This window comes from Dioscorea cayenensis, unplaced genomic scaffold (assembly GCF_009730915.1).
Source record: "Dioscorea cayenensis subsp. rotundata cultivar TDr96_F1 unplaced genomic scaffold, TDr96_F1_v2_PseudoChromosome.rev07_lg8_w22 25.fasta BLBR01001178.1, whole genome shotgun sequence".
NCBI lineage: Eukaryota > Viridiplantae > Streptophyta > Magnoliopsida > Dioscoreales > Dioscoreaceae > Dioscorea > Dioscorea cayenensis.
In genome coordinates, this window is record NW_024087569.1 from 3,606 (window position 1) to 25,517 (window position 21,912).

Consider the following 21,912-nt stretch of genomic DNA (forward strand, 5'->3'; position numbering starts at 1 on the left):
GTTTACATATGCCTCAGACAGGACAATGATCATATTAGAATGACAAGATAAAATGGCATTATAGATACCTAATGTAGAAACTAATTTCTTACCAGGCAAGGAAGAATAGACATGTGAAATTATATTGACTTTGAGAGTGTCAGGGTTTTTGACTCTAAAGAGAATAACAAATTATAAGTTATTTTACCACTTTGTTTGGCATATGATATGATTTCTCTAAGCAATGATTTGGCAGAAGATAGGTTATATCAGTTCTAAAGATGCTCTACAATATTAATGAGGTTGAATTAGTTGTGTCTCACTACAATTAAGGCCACTCAACTTCCCAATGGGTGGTTGTTTCAAAGCATATTAGATTTTCTAGGTTAATAGGGCCTTCTGGTTGCTAGATTGAGCAGTTAGTCTGTGTATTGATTTCCTTTTTATTAATTTGCTTTTAATCAGATATATTCACCATATTTAAAAACGTAGAGAGATGTATTGATGATTTATCCAAACATATTTACACCAGACTTCCAAGAAGAAGGAAATAGTCATCCATCATCATCCCTCCACCATTGATCGGCAATTCACTTACTAGATTTCAGTACGGTATTAGAAGTAATTACTCTTTTCAGACAAATTCTTAGAACTCCCAATATCTTTTGATGAGTACCTACCTTAACTTTTACAAAATCAATGAATACAAGAATATCTCTTCTTCACCCTGAACTTTCAAAATAGTTGCATTAGGCAGTAGTTACCATGGTAAAACTCATCAGGCATAAGACAAATGCCCCTCCAAAACCATTTACATTCACCTCTCATTACCTGCCTCTGCTCTTTTTTGAATAAAACTGAATAGCCCCTCCCCCTAATAGCATTATGCTACTATTCAAGGATAATTTGGGCAAAATTGTAGACAGAATTTGTTCTTGTAAATAAGCAAACTAAGTGAGTCTTATCATTAGTTTGATATTAAAGGGATTAGAGAGCCAGTATACACCAATTTTATTCAAACAACTCTAAAACTTAAGCTAATCATTTTTCCCAATTCAGATTTGTAAAGCTTGTTACAAACTATGTCAGATGATGTAAATTTTGCATAAATTATGAAGGAAAAAGGAGATAACAGTGTGCTTTAAATTGAATAATCAAACAGGTAGATTTTACACAACATGGAACTATTCAACAATTGAAACTATTCAAAAATTTGAAACACATACAAGTCCAGCAAAAGACTCACATAGATAGTACCTCTTAAACCATAAAATGGACTATGAACAATATTTGGACAAACTAATTGGCAAAACAAAACTTAAATGAGAGCATTGGAAAGCAAAAGAAAACAAAAAAGTGACTGTCAATTTGGTTAGCATTTTGTAAATAAGCACTCACAGTGCCTTGATCATTCATAAAAGTTGCTTACAGAATATCTGACATGGATGAGAGACAAGGCAATAGGTGTAAGGCCATACACAACAATTTTTTTGTTGAGTATCATGACAACAAAACAAGGTATCATTTATGAAAATAACTTTGAAGCTAAATGACACTGCTATGGAGACAAAACTGGAAGGCATAACATGTTTAGAGAGGGAAGAGTGGCAACAGGTTATCCAATAAGAAACCAATAAACAATAGATGTAGATAGAGCGCAAGAGCCCAATCAAATCATAATTATTAGCTCCGATGCACCAAAAAAAGAATTTCAATTATTTCTAACATATTTATCTAGGAATGCTTACCTTCCATTGTTTTCATAAGTTAAATTATGTTATCATGATCTTATTGATTGAGAAAGAAAATCCTAATAAAGTCCTATTCATAGGAATGGATCAAAATATGCCATATTAATCATCCTAAGAGTTGTCTAGAGATTATGATAACGAGCCACATCAAATTGAAAGATCCAGTATGGATATGGCTAAGGTGAAAACAACTAGAGGGTTCTATTGATGATTATATTTTTATTCTCAAATAATAAGGTTGGCTATCTTCTAAAATTGACTGTTTAAAAAGCCAAAGAAGCTAACTCGCTCCGGATAACTTTGAAAAAGCAAGACACCTTACCATTGCCATTCTAGTTTTCTATATCCCTATCCCATGCCTACATACACAAAGGAAGAAAAGGAATCACATTTCATATGAGAGACAATTTGTTGACCTCTCTGCAACATCAAGGCTAAAACTCAAGGTCAAATATGGTTGAAAAGAAACTACAAGGAAAGGGAAATGTCAATGATAATCTTGGAACATCATAAATCAATTTGGCTAGCATTTCATGGCTATTTAATCATGAACTACACATAAGGGGTAGCATTCAGTCCTAGTTGACATTGATTTACTAACCAACAATAAGAAGAAATTCACTCTTGCCTCTTTCAAGCTATAACCAAAGACAAAGGAATAGTATAAGCTAAGTTGAAAAAACACACAAACCAGAACATAAACAAAAAGAATCAGAAAACATAGCTAGAAAACACTATTACAATCACATTATCATAAACATGACCAAGCTTAAATTTCAGACAACCTGCAACACTGCATAATTCCAGACATAACAAACTTTTAGCACACGAAAGGTGATGCAAATTCAGTCTCTCAAGCAACTATCTTTCCCACAATAGATAAAGTTCAACTGATTCAAAAAACAAAAAAACAAAAAAACAAAAAAAAAGGAACTGCATCAAGAGAAAGAAGACTCACTCCCTAGTTCTGCGAGGGCGTTTACGGCCCCAGGCCACAAGCTTGGAGACAGCGCAGCCACAGGACAATCGGCAGAGCATGACAGCGCGGCCGTTGGGAGGGACCCTGCGGCGAAGCTCAGCTCTAAGGCACTCATAATCGGGGTTGTTACCGCCTTGGCCGCCCATCCACGGCAGCTGTTCGATCGCCCGCCAGGCGGCGTCCGGCGAGAAGTTCCTGATATCGTCCTCGCTCTGGAGCAGGATGTCCAACTCGGGTGCCTGCTTGAGGCCCTCGCAGTAGGGGTTGCCGCAGCGGCGACGGGATCGGGCGCGGGTGGCGACGAAAGAGAGGCCGACAAAGAGGATAACAAGGACTAGGAGGAGGAGGACAAGGAGGAGGAGGAAGGTGATAGGGGTGGCAGCGGTGAGGTAGAGGGAGCGGAAGAGGTAGGAGAAGGAGAAAGAAGGGAGAAGGTAGGAGAGGGAACGGAAGGGGTAGGAGAAGGAGATGGAGATGGAGATGGAGGGGAGGAAGAAGGAGAGGAAGTGGAAAAGGTAGGAGAGGAAGGAGAAGATGAGGAAGGTGGAGGAGAAGAGGATGAGGAAGAGGAAGAGGAAGTCGAGAATGACAGCAGGTGAGTGCTTGCAGGTGTGGGAGCTTGGGTTTGGATGGTAGGAGGAGGAGGAGGAGGAGGAGAGATGACGAAGATGAAGAGAAGAAGAAGAAGAAGAAGAAGCAGATGCCATGGCGATTGCTTCTTCTTCCTCTCTTCGATTTATAGTTCTTTCTTTCTTCTCTTTCAAGATCAAATAATTGGGTCTCTCTCTCTCTCTCTCTTTCTCTGTGTCTGTAACAAGACAAGCGCCGCTCTATCCCTCTTTTTAAAAAAAAATTATTTATTGTTGTTGTTTTTTTTATTTTTTTATTTTTTATTTTTTGGCAAATGGACCCACAAGAGTCAGACACATACATAAAATCCAGAAGTGAACATCTAACCATGCATCTTTACTTAAAAATACGGGGCTCAGGTGATAAATCCGAGCCCACACCAAAGACCCAATACCATTATTTGGTGTCAAAAAAATTTGAATTCAGAATAATGAAAGTCCTTTGCCTCAATCTTAGACAAGTGGATTGTACCATTAAGTTATGAGCTTGTTGGTATTGTTTGATACCGGGTTTTCAATTTTTATCTGGAATTTTTTAATAATAATATAAATTATTATTAAATACATATTTTAATAATTTTTTTAATATCAACAAACTATTTGGTCTATTCGCAACAAGTTTTTTATATAATTTTTCCTGTAGAGAAAATGGGTGTGTCCACGTGTACTTTATTCATATTTGTCAATATATATAGTGGCATCTTGACGTGTGATTTATTCATATTTATTAATATATATATAGATAAACTACGTCACACAACTATAATTGTATGTTAACTTGAACCGGAAATAAATTGTTCGGTATGTATTAGAGAGATATATTATTATTATTATTATTATTCTATGGATAGAAAGATAAACCACTAATGTACCGAATTTAATGCTGAATTTTGTGAAAAAAACTAAACTAAAACTTTTTTTGTTAAGATCAATTATGATAGTTTAGGAAGGGTAGGTGTGTAAGATAAACACTCAATCTCACAAAAAATTAGTACACACATGCAAGAAAAAGAAGACACACAAGTTGGTTACCCAGTTTGGCACAACCTTGCCTATATATGGGGGTTAAACCCGGAGAAACAATCCACTAAAAGAGTTGATAAAATAAAGAGTACAACACTCCCTTACTCACTCAAGATAAAGAATATCTTCTTAAGATTGCCCAATGGCCACTCTCCTCAACCATCAACAAAGGGTCTCTCGCTCGTGGCTCATCCTAAATCTTCAAACAGGATATCTTATATAGATGCAACTATGTTCATCCTTCCTCTTTTAGAATTCTCCGCGGCTTCCTAACTTGGACACCTTCCAAAGTCAGATGTTGCAACATTGCTCACTTTACTAAACATGACTGAAAACTAGCCAGTTGTAACTGAACTTGCAACACCTTCAACTCTCATGGTTCCTTCAATCCGTTTCGTAGCAGTTGACTCATCCCGAGCTCCTCCTGCCTACAACCGCTTCCTTCCTCACGTGACTTCAGTAAGTCCCTCTCCCGAAGGTCACATCTACCAAGGCACACTCAACCATCTCACCAAAAATGGTCACCGAAAATCTCCCGATCTTCTTCCAAACTTGGTCCAAGTTTAGTCTTCCCATGTGATCTTCTCTCATCCAAGTTTAACATTCAATATCTTCAAGCATGATCTCCAATCATCCATGCTTTGATCTTCGAATCTTCAATCAAATCTTAAGTAATCTTTAGTCAGTCCTCCATATATGACTTGTCTCCTTGAATAGCCTCATCCATAATTAGCCTTCTTACTATCTTTTACTCCATGATGATGATTTTCTCTCAATAAATAATACCTCTTTCTTTAAAATAGATCTTTGATAAAAGGAGCTTTACCAAAAATATGAATGATTTATCATTCTGGATTTTACTAAGGATAGATAAAATCATATCTAAGATGAAACTTACTTTTTCTTATGAGATCCCTTTACCTTGATCTTTCTTCCAAAAATAGTTCTTTTTCAAATGATCCATTTAGAGGTATTTCTCTAATTATACTCTTCATCATGATATTCTAAGCCTCATATCTTTATATGCCATGTCACCAAGCTTTAGCCACATCATTATCCTAGTCACTTCTCTTTTTTGCCAAGTCATCATAGCCACATTATCTTCCATTGCCATGTCATCCACCTAACAAATTATTTTAAAAAAAACATTATTTGACCGTATTTTTTTTTATGTTGCATTTTGATTTTTTTTTTCAATTTAAATTTAGTTATTATAACAAAGATTTGTATTTTTGGTTTGAGTAATTGTTGAAAATAATTATTATGATTTTAAAGATAATATTATGACCAGCAGTATCTATATATGTAACATGAGAGATGAACCATAATTAGTTGAGAGATTTTAATCTCATTATTAGAAGAGAATTATTAGATTTTTTTTTTTTTATAAGAATGTTTTATAAGATTTATACTTCCACTTTTTTTAGATGTTTGTTTGGTTGAAGAAATAATTAAATTTCAACGTTACGACAAAGCATCATATCATTTTGTATTTATAAATTGTGACCTAAAATCATTTAGCATTATAATATTTAGCTTTTTTAGTCCTTCATTTTGTGTGTGATGATATAAAAAATTTTTCAACTGAAAACTACCAGTGATAATTCACCGTAAAATGTGTAAAAGGGCAAAGATTTAAAACTTAAAACTAGTATTATTTATCAATAAATATGATTTTGAAATAAATCACTTTGTGGGAACAATAATGTTATCTTCTGTCCAAAATTATATGACAGAAAACTTTATTCTTAGAAAGTCATAAAACCAATACATCTCTCGTCAAATCAATATAACTCCATACCACTTCAATCAACCCAATTAGTCAGTGTGGTAAATAACAGCATGTAAAATTTATCAAGTTAATATTATTATTTTTTTAAAAAAATTACATTAAATTAAAAAAATTATATTAAAAGTAAACATAGATAGCAGCAGACATGGCATTAAATATCAATGTAGCACACAACATATATAGAAAATAACACTGCATGCGCCAAAAAATCAAATAGAAAAAATCTTGTTTACAAATTTATCACCGAGAGCCGTCATAAATATTTTTTTTCTGAGACTCAAAGTTCATATTCAACATCTTGTAAGTACAAAAACAAAGTTCAACCAATACTTCTAAACAAACAGAATTCTTTCACCCAACTTTCACCAATATCTGGATAATATTGTGCTCAAATGATTTAACATATAAAATGATTAAAAAAAGCTTGAAAATAACATTCAGAATGGCCCTGGGAAAACAGAATTATCAAATATATAATTCTATGTTAAAACTGGTATAACTGAGATACGTGATTGTGTTTCGATTTCGACAAACATACAACTCAAGTGAAAAGACCTATATATTTTTTTTCAAAGAATGGGAGCTTCGTTGACCATAAGCCCAACCGAAAAGAAAACAAAAGAACAACTAAATAATGGGGAAAAAAGGGTAAAAAAAGACGATGACTTGCAAATATGCTTAAATTGTTTATACGTTATGATTTTCATTGCCAAGTAGCCTATCTTCCTCTTCCGGGGTTTCTTCCAAGGAGAGTTCTATGCTCGGTTTTGATGTCATCTTGTTCCATTCATTCTCAACACGAAAGAAAACCCACTGAAATCGCCGCAATATCTCCAATGCTGAGATTGTGAATACTGTCAGATAGTTATGACGAAGATGGGCCGAAAGTTTGTACGTCCATGTGCATCTCAGAATCAGGTTGCTTCCAATCAACCAATAATATACCTGAAATGAGATATGAATAATTTTCAGTAAAAAGAAAACTTGGAAAATCACACAAAAATAGGAATTATTGCAAGAGATATACCCATTGCCTCCCATAAAGTAAGGTTGTGAGGAAATGATGAGTTTTGAACTTGAAAATTCGTGAGAGAACACTACAAACAAGAATTTATTGATATGGTTAACAGAAAAGGAAAACAATTGAAATACTTTTACTGCAAAATGAAAATTGTACATACCTCAAGTCCCAATCACGAGACACATCCCAGTAAAATGAATAAAATGAATTAATGACACTAGATAGAAGCCAGAGCGGGCGATAGAAATTGGTCCAATTATCAGGAAATACATGATACTTGAGGGCTGAGAGAAAAATCACTGGAAATGCTGTCGAGTATTTCAGAGCTGCAAATCAAGTAATAAGCATGAGTCACATGGGTGTCATTATAAACAGTAGCTTTTAAAAATCAGATAGATAATGAGCCCTGCTTTAAGCGCTGTCCAAGCAAAAGCCCAAAATACTACTGGGTTGTGCAAACCCTAGCCAGAAACAGTAAGGCAAACAAATAGTAACTTTAACTACATAACTTCATTAAACTCATTTGATCATTTAGAAAATTTATAAATTGAAAGGAAAATTAGTAACTTTTATACTATTAATGTAAGGCTAATGCTTGTCCCATTATAGTTAAAGCCTGACTTGGTTCAAGGTCTTAGCTAAGCAATAAACCAAACTCGGGTCTTCTATAACCAAGATATCAGCATCATGAACCTATTCCCTGTCTTGAGTCTCTTGACCTCACCTAATAGGAGCACAGGACTTTGCCTGTTTTTGCAAATGGATTTGAATTCCTCATTATACATCTTAAATTTGTCTATATACACCATGCAAATTTAGAAAATGGTTTTGAAATGAGACAAGATAATTTTCACTTTCATATTCATAATGTTATGTGATAATTAAAATTAGAACTTTTCCACTCATGTTTAACAACAAAAGAGGATAAGTTATAAATGTTACTCAAATTTTTGTCATCAACAAATCCATGAATGAGAAAAGTTTTAAGATGATTACTTTACGGAGATGTTTGGTTTGTCGTTGCAACTGGCAAGATGCCCGTACACAATTAGATTCTAGAAATTTAATGCTCAAGAACCTGATTCCTAAAAATGTTCAAAGAACAGTATGTTTGGCTTGTGAATAATCCAATTCAAAGGTTCACAAGTCTTTTACTTTTGCATGTTTGATATATACACAAAATTTGTATATAAATATAACAATATCATGAAACCAAATCTCCAAACTACCTTTTATGCTAATAATACATTTAGCACATAAAAGATTAAGCTCCTGCAAGATTTATTATGCAAATAACTCCTTCACTGACCTTGAATTACCTTTGTGATGAGCAACTTCTCTGTGGCCATAAACGTTTTCAAAACCCTAGTTGCCCAAAAGGGATATTTTTGAAATAAAAACACATGTAAACTTTCTAACTAGACGGGAATGTGACATTCGACAAGTATTTGGAGGGAATACTTTACTATGATTTGTTCGAAAGTAGAAATCACAGAGTTGCAGTATTCATAAGAATATTGCTAAATTATGTCTCTCAAGCATAGCCATCTTCCATCCCTTTATAAGATGTTTCAGGATTTGGCAAGATTCCTTTACACGCAAGAATGATCATGAGAGTGCTCAAAATGTAATTCAAAAGAAAGAAATGGCTCATATGCATCAAACTATCAGCAATTACAGTTGATACTGTTTGCATACTCTCTATCTCTATGATCATATTGCATATTTAAAGTGAAATTACCAAGGAAACCTCTGTGAACTTGTCCTAGAAACCAAACAATAGAAAATATGCCTTGACTAAAATATGATCATATGAAACTAGTAACAGCTGTTATGATAAATAGTTTTCTTTTGCAAAAGACAGACTGAAGCATGCATACAGCAGTTGATACTGTTCAAGGAGCATAACTTCCTAACAAAATGATGAATGTCAAATTTATGTACCTGATATTTTTTTCAACCTTGAACATCCATGAATCCAAAAATGAAATGATAATTTGCATTTCTTAGCAGGTCAAGATATTAGCAGTATTGTGTTTACAATTAACAAAACAATAGAAAAGAGTTGAAGTTGTGAGAATACCATTCAAAAGGGAGGTTTTCTCTTTTGTATCCTTATATTGCCGTAGACATTGAAGAAGACGACAAAGGTATGGGAAGACAAGGACTAAAGGAATTACAACAGAGTGACTACCACAGATAGAATCAGCTTCAAACCATGCAATGGTTGCAACCTGGAAATCCATAACATTAGGACATAGTGTAGTAATTGAAGAAGACAGTGAAGGGACAACATGCAAGTACGTAAATAATAAAGCAGAAACAGCAGAAACACTTGACTATGTCATTTCAGAACCTGACTAAGTATAACAAAATAAGGTTGAAACCATATAACACCATTACCAGCCCAGATCTAAAGAGGCAAACATTCTCCAGAGATCATCCACAAACTTCACGGCTTTCTGTGATGAACACAGGATACTAGACATTTGAAATTTCGCCAGTTTCATGTAACCTGAGTTAAGAATTTATTCTTGCAATACATAAATAAGTTCATTAACAGTTCCTTTCCATGATTCCTGAATTTCATAAAGACACTATGTAATTGCAGCATCAACCATAGCTTTTCCCTTTATAATTTTGCAATTGCATCTCCAATTATTCCCTTTTCCTCCTCTTTTTCACTAATTTTATATTTTTCTAAAAAATATTCATCTTTCGTTTGGCTTGATACAGCATTTTGTAAGTTTCCCACCTTTTATATCTTGTGTGGCAAATAGGAAACCAAATGACATTAAGGTGAGCGGGTTTCAATAGGGATTTTTTTTTTCTTCTGCTTCTATTGATTATTTGCTTGTATTGCAAATTTTTAGGCACAAATTGGTTTATTTTTTAGATTTGATCATCATTAGGTGATGATTTTGATTAAGTAAATGGAGAACGGAATTTTCTTTAAATAACATTAGATTATAACTAATGGTTAGAAAAAAAAAAAAAGTTTCAGAGCATATTGTGTATACATAAATTACCAGCATCATAGAGCGACAAAGACAATTAATTATGCAAATGTAATTTATCACTAAGCACATCAGTATCATCAATATACAAGTAATTTACTTCGATCTTGACAGTATCTAAACAACAAGAATGTAAGATTCGTTCAAATGCCTCTTAATCTGCTGCAAATGAAAATTATAAAGCAAAAGAGGGCATGATAGGAAGAAGAAAGTCCAAAATCCTTCGAGTGATAAGGACTGTGAAAAAACACCAGAGAGAAATACAGCTCTTTTACTTCCATCTAGACAATATTTAAAAAAGGAACAAGGACATAAGATTCAATCAAATGCCAATTAGTTGCTAACAAAATCACAAACAAATAAAGACATGATGGAAAAAGAAAATCCAAAAATCCTTTCAGCAATAATTAGTTTGTAGCACTAATGTAATGTTTCCTTACATTTTTTATATATAAAAAAAGAGACAATTGCTTTGAAATAAACCATTGTGAGAAATACACTGACCTGCTTGTTGACCATCCGACATATGGAACGCTCCAAATCTGAGAATACCTGCAAAGAAATTGGTAATCACAAGGCTGATAAGAATCAAAGTTGACTGGTATGAGCATATCTGAAAACATTCCACAAAATTCTCAAAAACCTGATCCAAAGATAACTTGTATGATAAGACATCAGAGAAATAAAAGGAATGCAAAACTAGTTCCAAGATACTGACCATATTAGAATTCTATCATCAATTCTCGTCTTTTTCATTGTCTCACATAAGAAAGCACAGAGGCATTATTACTAGTTATAATCACAACACTCAAGTGCATATCATATCCAAAAAAAAAAGACTTAATCAAAAAAGAGATTTTTGAAAAACTCCTCAAGAGTAAAAGAGTAAAAGCAGTTCAGTCATCACAACTATATAATGTGAGTGGCCTTGCATTCATTCACTTTTATGTATTCAATGATCGAAGATATTCAATGTGACCAAAGAAATGGCATACCTTTGACATAGATGTTAGAATATCAGCCAAGAAAAAATCACAAAATGTAATTGCCTGAAAAGAGAATTAAATGATTAAGTACAATGTCAAACGTCAGCTTCAACATGAATAATAAAAGTGATTTTCCAGAATAACCAGAGAACCTGATCCCAAATCATAAGAACCATTGTATAAGCCATACCCGATTAGGGGAAAATTAAATTTAATCACCAAATAATGAGATCTTCCACACAATGGTAACACATTTTCAGTTTGCATTTTAACCATGAAAATAATACATGATATAAAGTGAAGTTTTGACAATATTGACTGAGGAATACATTACTGATGACAACATAATAGAGCAAACAACAATTTAATATGACATATGTACTTCTCAATGGTTAACAAGGAATAAAATAACTTACCTGCAACGGAAATGCTATTCGCAAAAGTGTCCTTAGAAAGTAGTAACGGGATGATAAGTAGAATATGTCAAATGGAAATATAAGGATCATCACAACAACCACATATAGGATAACCTGCAATAATTAAAGAATGGATTTAGATCATTTCATTCCACATGTGACTGAAAACTATATAAGCACAACAATAATGAACCAGTGAAAAGACTCGTAAAAGCATAACATGACAAATCAGTCATAGAAAATTAGCTAAATATTTCACAAAAGAATGTATGTGAAATATTTGCATTCAAATCAAACTGAAATGGCAAAAGACTTAAAAAAACAAGTTCTGTGGGCGTTGGAAGGGTTAAACAGTGAACAGAGAGTACAATATGTATTTTTCCTTATTTGCAAACACTTAACGGCGGAAGAGAGTAGTAACGGTCAAAATAAGTTATCTCTACAGACAAAGATTTCACAAAAATTTAACTGCTACAATATGAAGAACGTAAAACCTTAATAAATTAAGGAGCAAGTTTTATGCTTGAATTATTTAATTACAACCTCAATGCTTTAAAAATAATGTAATAAATAGTAACAATTATACAATTCTCCACTGAGAGTATTAAAGGATTTTGAAATTAAGTTACTTGAAAAACAATATGAAAACAACTTTTTTGCTTATATCTATCATCAATAAAATATACTCCTACCTAACCTAGAACCATTGCCATGGAAAATTCACATTTTCATTTCTATATAACATACCCTGTCAAAATATACACATTCTTAAGCTTTTAAAGTGTGAAAATGCTGAAATAAGTGAGAGATGTGCCACCAAAACTAAAATCTACACAAAACAGCTGTGTAATGACAAAATGTAATCAACAAAATAGGTAGGAGTAAAATCCATTGAGTCTTTCATGCGGATGTGATTAATGGCAAGAGAAAATAATGAGATGCACACAATGATATCATACAAAAATCAAAATAGATCACTTTAGAAGTACTATATTATAAATAAAAGAGCAACATAAACAGTTAAAGCTATCATCTAAATAGAAACTGATATTACACTGGTTGTGATGCAGCAAGAGACACTTCTCCATGTGAGTAGAGATAAAGGTATGCCGTCATGCTTGTCGGAACCACGATAGTCATCCACGTGGCACACTGCACAAATCTCTCAGATATTTTCAGGTAAAATGAAAGATATCATATAACCATAAAAAAAAAGAAAAAGAAATATACCCTTTCTGAAACAGGTATGAATGGAGAATGTCAAAAACTATATATGCAACAAGCATGAGTAGGTGCCTTCAATAACACCTTGACAATAAAATCTATACTAGCGTTATCTGAAAATTTAGGGCACAACAGAAAAACAAAAGCTTAATTTTAAAGTTGCATCAAGAGAATTTGCAAATATCTTTATCTATAGCAAAAATCGATAAAAAAAAAATAAAAAAATAAGTTGATTCTGTTCAAATTAGTAAATAAAAAAGTCATTAAAAGCTGGTATGCCACATATGACACAGTTATAACATCCTGAATTTAAGGGGCCGTTTGGTTCCCGGATTGGAAATGGAAAGGAGTGAGGAAGTAATGGAAATGAGAAGGAGTGGGAATGAATGATGTATTTGGTTGGTAAGGTATAAGAGGGTAGTTCATTGGGAATGAGAAAAGTAAAAGAAGAAAATATGGTAAAATGACCTTTATAACCTTTATAGGATTAAATTATATTATATGTTGATAATTATTTATTATTCAGATTAATAATAAAACATAGAAAATAGAATATTTAGTATTTTTTAATTAAATTTTTAAGTATTGTCATTTTTTTTATCATAATTTAAAATTAAATTAAAATTTTCATTTGAACAATTAAATTAATTTAAAATTAGGTATTATGTAATTTTTCTATATCACTAAAATTATCAACCGAATTATTATTGAAATTATACTATTTAATGAAAATTTGTGTTATTATGTAAATTAAAATGTATTGGAGATCAAACATTTTGGGATTAGTTGGTTTTTTTAGGATTATATAGTATGGGCAAAATAGGTATTTCAAATTTTCAATGCCAAGGAGTGATGAATCCGCCCAATTTTGGGAGGAGTGAAAAGCCCATGTGACTCCTCCCTCACTCCTTGCACAATCATCCATGACTACCATTACTGCATAACCAAACAAAGTAATGGGTTTCAAGAATTAATCATTCACATTCCATGATGCATCCAAACGCCCCCTAACATCTATCAAGAATATTAAAGGTATCAGGTAGACACCTAGCTATATGAGTCCATATAAGTGCACCACTTAATCTGCTATTGCTCACAAAAGAAACATGTTGATTAACTACGATCATTAAAGTTTGACTCCGCTAAAACCTGAAGAATTAAGATGCAAATATAATAATAGGCAATTTATTTATAGTAATGTAATTTTTGGCACAAAGCTTGTGTAAGTGAACGATCAGATGTCAAGTGAGAATTTTAAAGAGTTGCATAATTAACTAACAAGCTTTAGGTTAAAATTTAGCTGTGTATCAGCCATAGGTCAGTTTATTATTTCTGTGACTTTTGTTTTGCTTTTTCCCTTGTGTGTGTGCGCACGCTCACGCTCATGCACCTGCACCTATGTCTATTTGCTGCTTTGATTGTTGACTGTTCACATCTCAACCCAGGGATTTCTTCAATGCTCCTCAGCTGCTGATGTCCTAAAAATCTTGTATTTGGTTATAGATTATGGTAGCAAAGGTGTCCCATAGAAAAAAAAAAAGGATTATAATTTAGCATCCCATATATTTTTTAATGGATAACATGTAAAAGGCCCTTGCACACATATGTCAAATTAGCATGGGGGAATAATAGGGATTAAATGTTGTGCAATCTGAATGCTATGAAGGGAGACATTGGTTTCTCAAAACAAGCTCAAGATATTCATTTGATCACAATCAACTTTACTAACACAGTGCAAATTATGTTAAATAGTTAATCCCAAAAAGAGAGGATCATCAAAGACTATTTAAAAAAAAAAATCCTTAATTTTAAAAGATAGAATAGGGTGAATTTATTTGTCGAATCCATTCAGGCCTGCCCATCCTCTACATTGACAAACTATCTATTTATTCATGATATATTGACAGTTATTATTTTCAAGCTTAATTATTATTTATTTAACAAGAGCCTATTTTCCTCTTCAAGCTTTTTAAATTTTATCATCTTATATTGGGATCTTCCAAAAATTCATCTATCACTAACAGTACATATTCTAATCACCATAAATCTTTCACAAGTTTACCATGTTGTGACAAACCGTCCAACTAATGGTGGAACAACAAGAACTGAACCACCTCTACATCCTATATATATATAGACAAGGTCCAAAATGTTATCCTCACACCAGCTCTACCAGATATCCATTGATATCTTTCCCCACCTTGTAACATATGAAACACGACAAGAAAACTCAAGCATTTTTTCACTTTCCCTTTCCTTATATCACTGCAGTCTACCCTGAGCACTATGATTAAGTCCTTGAGCGCATGATCCCTAAGACTAATCAATATTGTATCCTAAAAGGAGTTGAAGCAACTTCATTTTCCAAAAAATAGAAAAGGTTCGAAGATGTGAAATTGAAATACCAAACCCAAAACGATAGCATTTGAAACCCTAATCCTCTCACTGGCTGTTCAATTGTCCAAAACATAAATAAAAGTTGGCATGTTCATGTTCAGTTGGGGAAAAAATCAAAACATGCAGTCGTTGATCAAATTAGTTGAGAAATGGATGCGTTTACCAAGGAATATTGAATTGATTACAGCAAAATACAGAAATAAATAAAAAAACTTCCAGCCAACTTCCAGCTGTAAAGGCGCATACCTTCCATATCTCATGGTGTGTAAGATGACTGTTGTCCAGATCAAACACTTTTGCATAGTTCACCGTGGATTGGGCAAATACCCATAAATTCACACCCCACAGCCAGACTGTCATAGTCTACAAGATAACAACGGCTAAACAAGATAGTTTGGACAATGGAAGAAGTATGAAGGTAAAAAAATTAAACTATAATGTGATAAAAAAAAGTTTCAAATGGTATGATACTGACCACAAGCAGAAGTGGGTTATAGTATAAAAATGCTTCATAAAGGAATAAATCTTGAAGATCTCCATTCATCCTCATTACAGAATCCCAACCAACCTGCAACCCCAAAATTTGCCCATCTTGATAACAAGGAAATTTTAAGAGCTACTTTCAAATGATCTATAAATTACAATGGAGAATGTACTAAAACTAACCTTGCAACAACCAATACTCCCATAATAGAAACAATATAACCTGAAATACATAAATCAGTACTCATATCAATATGCATCATTCTTGATTATAAGCTGAAAAGAAGATATAGCTTTAGAAAGATAAAATAAATGAAAGATTGGAGCATATTGAAAGCCTAAGAAAGCAAACAGGTGAAAACTGCTGTGTTAATAAATTAATATCTTCGTTAAACCACAACAAAATATTGCACTTTAAGCTAAGTGCCATTTAAGAAAGCAATTTCAAATGGTAAGGACTACACAGGTTCATGAAGTTTGTGGGCGAAAGATAATAAACTTAACACCATATTTAAACTTCTATTGCCAAATTAATTTCTTGCTATTCAAACATCAAGAATGGCATCTAAGAACTGTAGTTTAAACCCTGATAGATGATCAGCCACAAAGATCAAATACATTAAAAATGTCAAAAAGAGCTATAAGCTTATAGCCTCCACATCAACTGTAAACACTCAAAGGCAAATTATACCAATTTTCAAAATTTCCTACTTAATCTCCACATTTGCAAACTGCCAAAGTACTTGCTTCAATACACTTATACACAAGATAAGAAATCAACCAAAACTAGCACATCAATATTGTGGCCTATTCTGATGTCATGGGAGCCATAGGATTATTGAATGCTAAAAATGACGCAAGCCATTAGAGTTGCAGGAATCTCTCATCCTAATTTTTCCACACACATAAGATAGCTGAAAGGAAAACTCTGATACACAGGGCTGAGAACTGAATAAATGGTATGAAAAGACATTTAAAAAGAACATAAAGAAAACCAATAAAATAAAAAATAAAGCTCATAAGTAGTATACTTTCACAAAAATAGGGAACTTAGATTACCGAATACTTCCGCAAATTTTCCTACTTCTAGGGTAATTGGCACTCTACTACTTGCCCAATAGAGCTCAGTTGGATACAAATAATTGTTTGCCAATATAAATAATTTTGTCAAAGACTCTAAATAAGTAAAAATTTGCCACCAAAAAAAAAAATAATAATAAAAAAATTACTAGACAATGGATGGTTACACTGCATGATATTTACTTATTTAGTGTTCAGACAACTTGACTATTATCACTCAGACAACATGGAGACTTTCTGATAATTACTCTTTAAAATCTCTATTTTTTTCTAACAGTTACTTGAAATCCATAAAGCTGATGATTAAAGATAGAACAGCAAATGTAGATGGACACTTTCATATGTTTTTGTTCTATAAAAGTGAGGCCTTATGCATTGCCACCTTAATTCCATATAAAATTAGCACCAAGAGGAATCATGAATGATAAGATGAGAGGGGCCCAAAGAGTATGAAATCATGACAAACTATTAATTTGTTGTGACCATGGTCAAGATAGAAAGTTAGATCATAAATATGATCCTTGAACAAGAAAAGCCTTTCCAACTTATTTTTTTATAAAATTCAATCAAGTCGTCTCCAAACTTCTCAAAGTTTATATAAAGACGGGCCTCCAAATCATGACATCACCACTAATGACCAGACTTCTGAATTAGCCAAAGACAATTTGCAAATTTGTATGAATTATGAGTACTTGTTCTCACATTGAAAAAAAAAATTTTTTAAACAAAGTCAGTAGCTTGTTATACTACAATCAAGATAAGGTAACAAGACTACTCAGGTTCATTTGGTGCACTTTTGACTTCTCCAACTTTCTTTCAGCATGTAAATGGAAATATATAATTCTCCTTGTTTTGAGATTATTCTTCATTCAATTCACAGAGCTAAGTTTTCATTGTGAGGCAAAAGAATGAAACTTTTCCTTCAAATTACATTTTTCTCTTGTCAACATATATATCAGGCCTTGTCAGAATCAATTCATAGAGAGTACGGTCATATAAGAATGTACTGATAGCACAAATGGAATCTTCATTGAAGCTGTTAGCATGTCAAGAACCAGCTTCAAGTATCCAACTGCATGACTTTGACTATTCTTTTTATGCTCTCCAATGACACCGAACAAAAGCATTGACATGTAGTCTGGTTATTCTCAAATTAGTTTCAAAAGCTTTATGCAAATAGGACACAAATCTCCATGATTTTAACCAGTCACCTAGCACTTGTCCTTACCATTTTCACGAATTTTGTGGGTTTTCATATGATAAATTTACATAAAACAATCTTGAACAGTTCTTTTTTCAAAATGTTCAAAGTCAGTATTATCTGATTTCCACCATAGTATTTCCAAATTTTGGCCTCTTGTCATTGATGAGTTCATCTTCATTCTCAAGAAAAAAAAATGCTTTCATTCTTATTCTTTTGTTGCAGTAATTTTATCTGAAAGAAGTGCTCAATTGAAAACCTTATTGAAATGGCAAGTAGGTCAGAAGAAACACAATAAATTTAGGCACAAAGGCAACATGATATGATACAAATGACTAGATGGTAACCAAAATTGAATTATTTTCTACATGTGGAACCAAATCTGCTCCTAGAATCATGAAACATCCTGTACTTGTTCACAGCACTTACCTTTGCCAAGACGGACTTTAAAGTCCATCTTTAAATTAACCACCAAACTTCTGGTGTGGATGGCTTCAGTTAATGCAAATTTAGCTGCATGCATGAATACATGGTACATATTGCAAACCAAAAAAACACCTTTTAATGTTCTCAATGTTTGAAATTGAATTGAGACATCTTATTGGATACAAAGTTATTTTCATGAGGAAAAGTCAAGTGAATTTCTATTTGAGCAGCATCTTCCTTTCATTGTTTATTAAATCATTAGCAAAAGATAAACCAAAGTATGCTAAGCTATTAGCAACAAGAACCACAGAAAAAAAAGTAAGCATGAAAAAGGACCTTAAATCTCCACAAGAGAATTGGTGATGGCAAAATTGCAGCACTCTGCATTGTTATGCTCCCAATCTTTGCAACATTCAACTTTGTAGGTAAGAGGTCTCCTTCACCAATTACACCACCAACATCACCAGCACCAGAATCTGAAAAAGGTCAATAGCATATGTTTACTATATCTTTTATTCTTAAAAACATAACATCGAGGCGGATGTAACCTCTGATGCTTTTTTTTACCTGTTTCAGAAAATACAGGTTTGCTACCGGCTCTACGAAGAAGAGGACTATTACTAGAAATAGGCAGAGCAGCTCCAAACATAGATAAAAATTTGATCACCAAATTAGTGGCACCTGCAGATCAGGGGACATGATATAAACTTCTCTATATATAAAAAATTATCTGAAAATACACAGTTGAAGAAGGCAAATGACCTCTTCACAGGTACAAAAATGATAGCAATATCTATAGCTTGAGCACATTTTTCAGTTATTTGCAATGACAGCAATATTACAACATGTTCTCTACTTGAATCCCAGGCCACTGAAGAAACTCCCATAGTAAAATTGTAAATTTGTAATAATACGTTATTATATCATGACAAGTGCTACTTCCCTAAAGTCGAATGCACTAACCAAAATTTATACAAAAATAAATATATGATATGCAATTTATACAATAAGAAATCCCAAAAATCTTTGACTTGTAGGGTGCCCCATAGTGCAATTGCCATCGTATGTTAGTATATCATGATTAGATTTGTTGCCCTAAAGCCAAAATGAACCAGCCAAAATATATACAAAAAAAGGCTATATGATATGCAATTTTGCCAATTTATACAGTGACAAGTCATAACTATTTTTCACTTTCAGGATACATATACCTTCCTGCCACACAAGTATTTTTATTATTTGTTCCTCAATCACATGATTCACATCACACAATCACACTTCACCAACTATGTCATACACACTGATTTGAAAGCAAGTTCTAGTTCTATCTTTAAGTCTAGTAGAATATTTTAGGTTCTTGGTACATACCCTTGCAAACATTATCTCTGAGTCAAGATGATCATCTCCAACAATTTGAGCAACAGAAGCCTGGTAAATTACTATTATGCATCTGCATGCATGACACTGTAATAGTTTAATTTGCATATACCACTGGAAAAAGTGAAAGCCAAAATCATTTGTCTTAGAGCCTTTGTTTTTCATAAGGACAATGTTGAGCCTTTGTTTTTCATAAGGACAATGTTATCATAATCAAGAATGGGTTAGGTGCTAACCCAAACTAAACTCAAGTTAAAACACAAAAATGACAAGATAGGGTAACACCAGATTACAATAGGGGTATACAAGCAACCTTCCATGGTTTACACTAGTATCTATGAGATTAATATATATACAGAGGGGTATACAATACACTAGCAATTTGAGACATATCCAGGGGATTATAATTAAAAAAAGAAAAATTATTATGTTAGATGCATTATTAATTGAATTAACACCTAGTAGTTTTCAATACAAACAATTTAATAAATAGAGGGAACACTCTCAATTTTCATCTAAGATCCTTGGAAAGGTTGAGTATCAGATAATGTGAATCATTCAACGAATGTGAAACAATAAATAAATAAACAAATAAAACATGACAACATATTTTAACAAAGGAATTCCTAGGCAGGAGCATTTTCCTACCAAAATTTCAAAAAGGCTACATGCGTTACCTGGAAATAAAATATTAATTTAATTTTCTTAGTTGAATCATCAGGAAGACAGGATTTTATTACCAAAACACTATTCCATTGACAGTATTGACTACTAGTTATGTTACAATTCATCCAATGATGACATCACTTCATTATCTTTCTTCAGCAAGCTCGTGAAGATTGAGAAATCATAATTTTGAAAGATAACGACAAGGCACCAACTCATGTTCATGACTAGTAAAATTTTGACACGTCCTACGTGTTCTTTCCATTTTCATTTGAAAATTAGTCATGTGACTGGTATAAAACCTTCCGTGGTGCCATCTCTTTGATCTTTTATCTCTGAAATTGCCCCCATAAAACATAAATAACTGCCTCAAGGTAGCATCTTTCTTAGTTAATTTGAGGTGCACCATCCCACATGTTAGAGACTATTTGATGTAGCATAAATATCATCGAAATTCATTAAACACCCTGGCTTATCCAATTCTTTTATTTTTCTTTAATGAATTTTCCAAACCAATCATACAAGAAATTAGAATTGAACAAACATTTAGAATGCAAATAATAAATTAAAAAAAGGCTAAAAAAAACTCATTAAATTTAACTTTTTGAAAGTATAAACACTATATAATTCTCAGATAATAAGGACAATTTACCTACTTTAGTACTTTAGCAGATGGTCCAAAATTTTCAAGCAATCCATATTCACATCTTGCATAATAATTACAAAAAAGAAAAAGATTAATCATTGTTAAACCCCACTAAATCAGAGATTCAATCCGAAGGTATCACGTAACCCTCACAAATTAAACTTAAATCTCAAGATCAATTTCACATATAACAAACTACTTAAAGACCTCAAGAGCATGAACAGATTAGAGAATCACAAAAAGGCAGGAATTCTTCGGATTTCGCACACTTACCAAGATTTTGCACAAGAATCAGGAAGAAGAGGTTGAGAAGGTGGGTCAGATCGAGGAATTGGAAGGTTGTCGAGGGGATCTAGCAGTTGGTAGCTGCTGGATCGCTGCCTCGTGGGCTCTTCCGTGTTGCAAAGAAGAGAAGGATGGAGAGGTAGCAGAGGGAGAGAGATCCAGATCGCATTAAAGGCAGGACGGAGGAGTTCTTACCAAGAAAGAGGGAGGGGTTGAAGTACATTTTCAATAAACCCCTTTTATTTTTCTCTAAATATATACGCACATTATTATTATTATTATTATTATTATTATTATTATTATTATTATTAGAAAAAATTGCTTGCATTACTTATGAACTGTTAATATGTCCCCGTAAAAATCATATATACTAGTAGGCGGCCCGCGCTTACGCTGTCGGTATATGTAAATTTATAAATAGTTGGGTTTTTAAATGTATAAATAAATTTTTAAAAAATTAAATATCTTGGAGAGGTCTATAGTAAAATTAAATATCATCTTTTAATTTGGGTATTTTGACTTTTAAATTTGTAA

At 33.0% G+C, this 21,912-nt stretch overlaps 2 protein-coding genes across 2 annotated transcripts; both read right to left on the minus strand.

The window, feature by feature from the left end:
- Nucleotides 1–2,676: 2,676 nt before the first annotated feature.
- LOC120255737 (uncharacterized protein At5g19025-like) lies at nucleotides 2,677–3,442 on the minus strand. The gene has a single exon (XM_039263498.1). The coding sequence runs from the start codon at nucleotides 3,414–3,416 to the stop codon at nucleotides 2,685–2,687; it is 732 nt and encodes a 243-aa protein (XP_039119432.1). The 5' UTR covers nucleotides 3,417–3,442; the 3' UTR covers nucleotides 2,677–2,684.
- A 3,173-nt stretch (nucleotides 3,443–6,615) lies between these two features.
- On the minus strand, nucleotides 6,616–21,590 carry LOC120255735 (SPX and EXS domain-containing protein 3-like). The gene is given in 16 exon segments (XM_039263496.1): nucleotides 6,616–7,098; nucleotides 7,181–7,250; nucleotides 7,335–7,500; nucleotides 9,258–9,408; nucleotides 10,696–10,743; nucleotides 11,187–11,240; nucleotides 11,594–11,707; nucleotides 12,650–12,745; nucleotides 15,461–15,577; nucleotides 15,690–15,782; nucleotides 15,881–15,898; nucleotides 15,900–15,920; nucleotides 18,741–18,880; nucleotides 18,972–19,085; nucleotides 19,773–19,854; nucleotides 21,367–21,590. Coding segments are annotated over 14 exon segments (1,428 nt in total). The 5' UTR covers nucleotides 19,054–19,085; nucleotides 19,773–19,854; nucleotides 21,367–21,590; the 3' UTR covers nucleotides 6,616–6,840.
- Nucleotides 21,591–21,912: the final 322 nt, after the last annotated feature.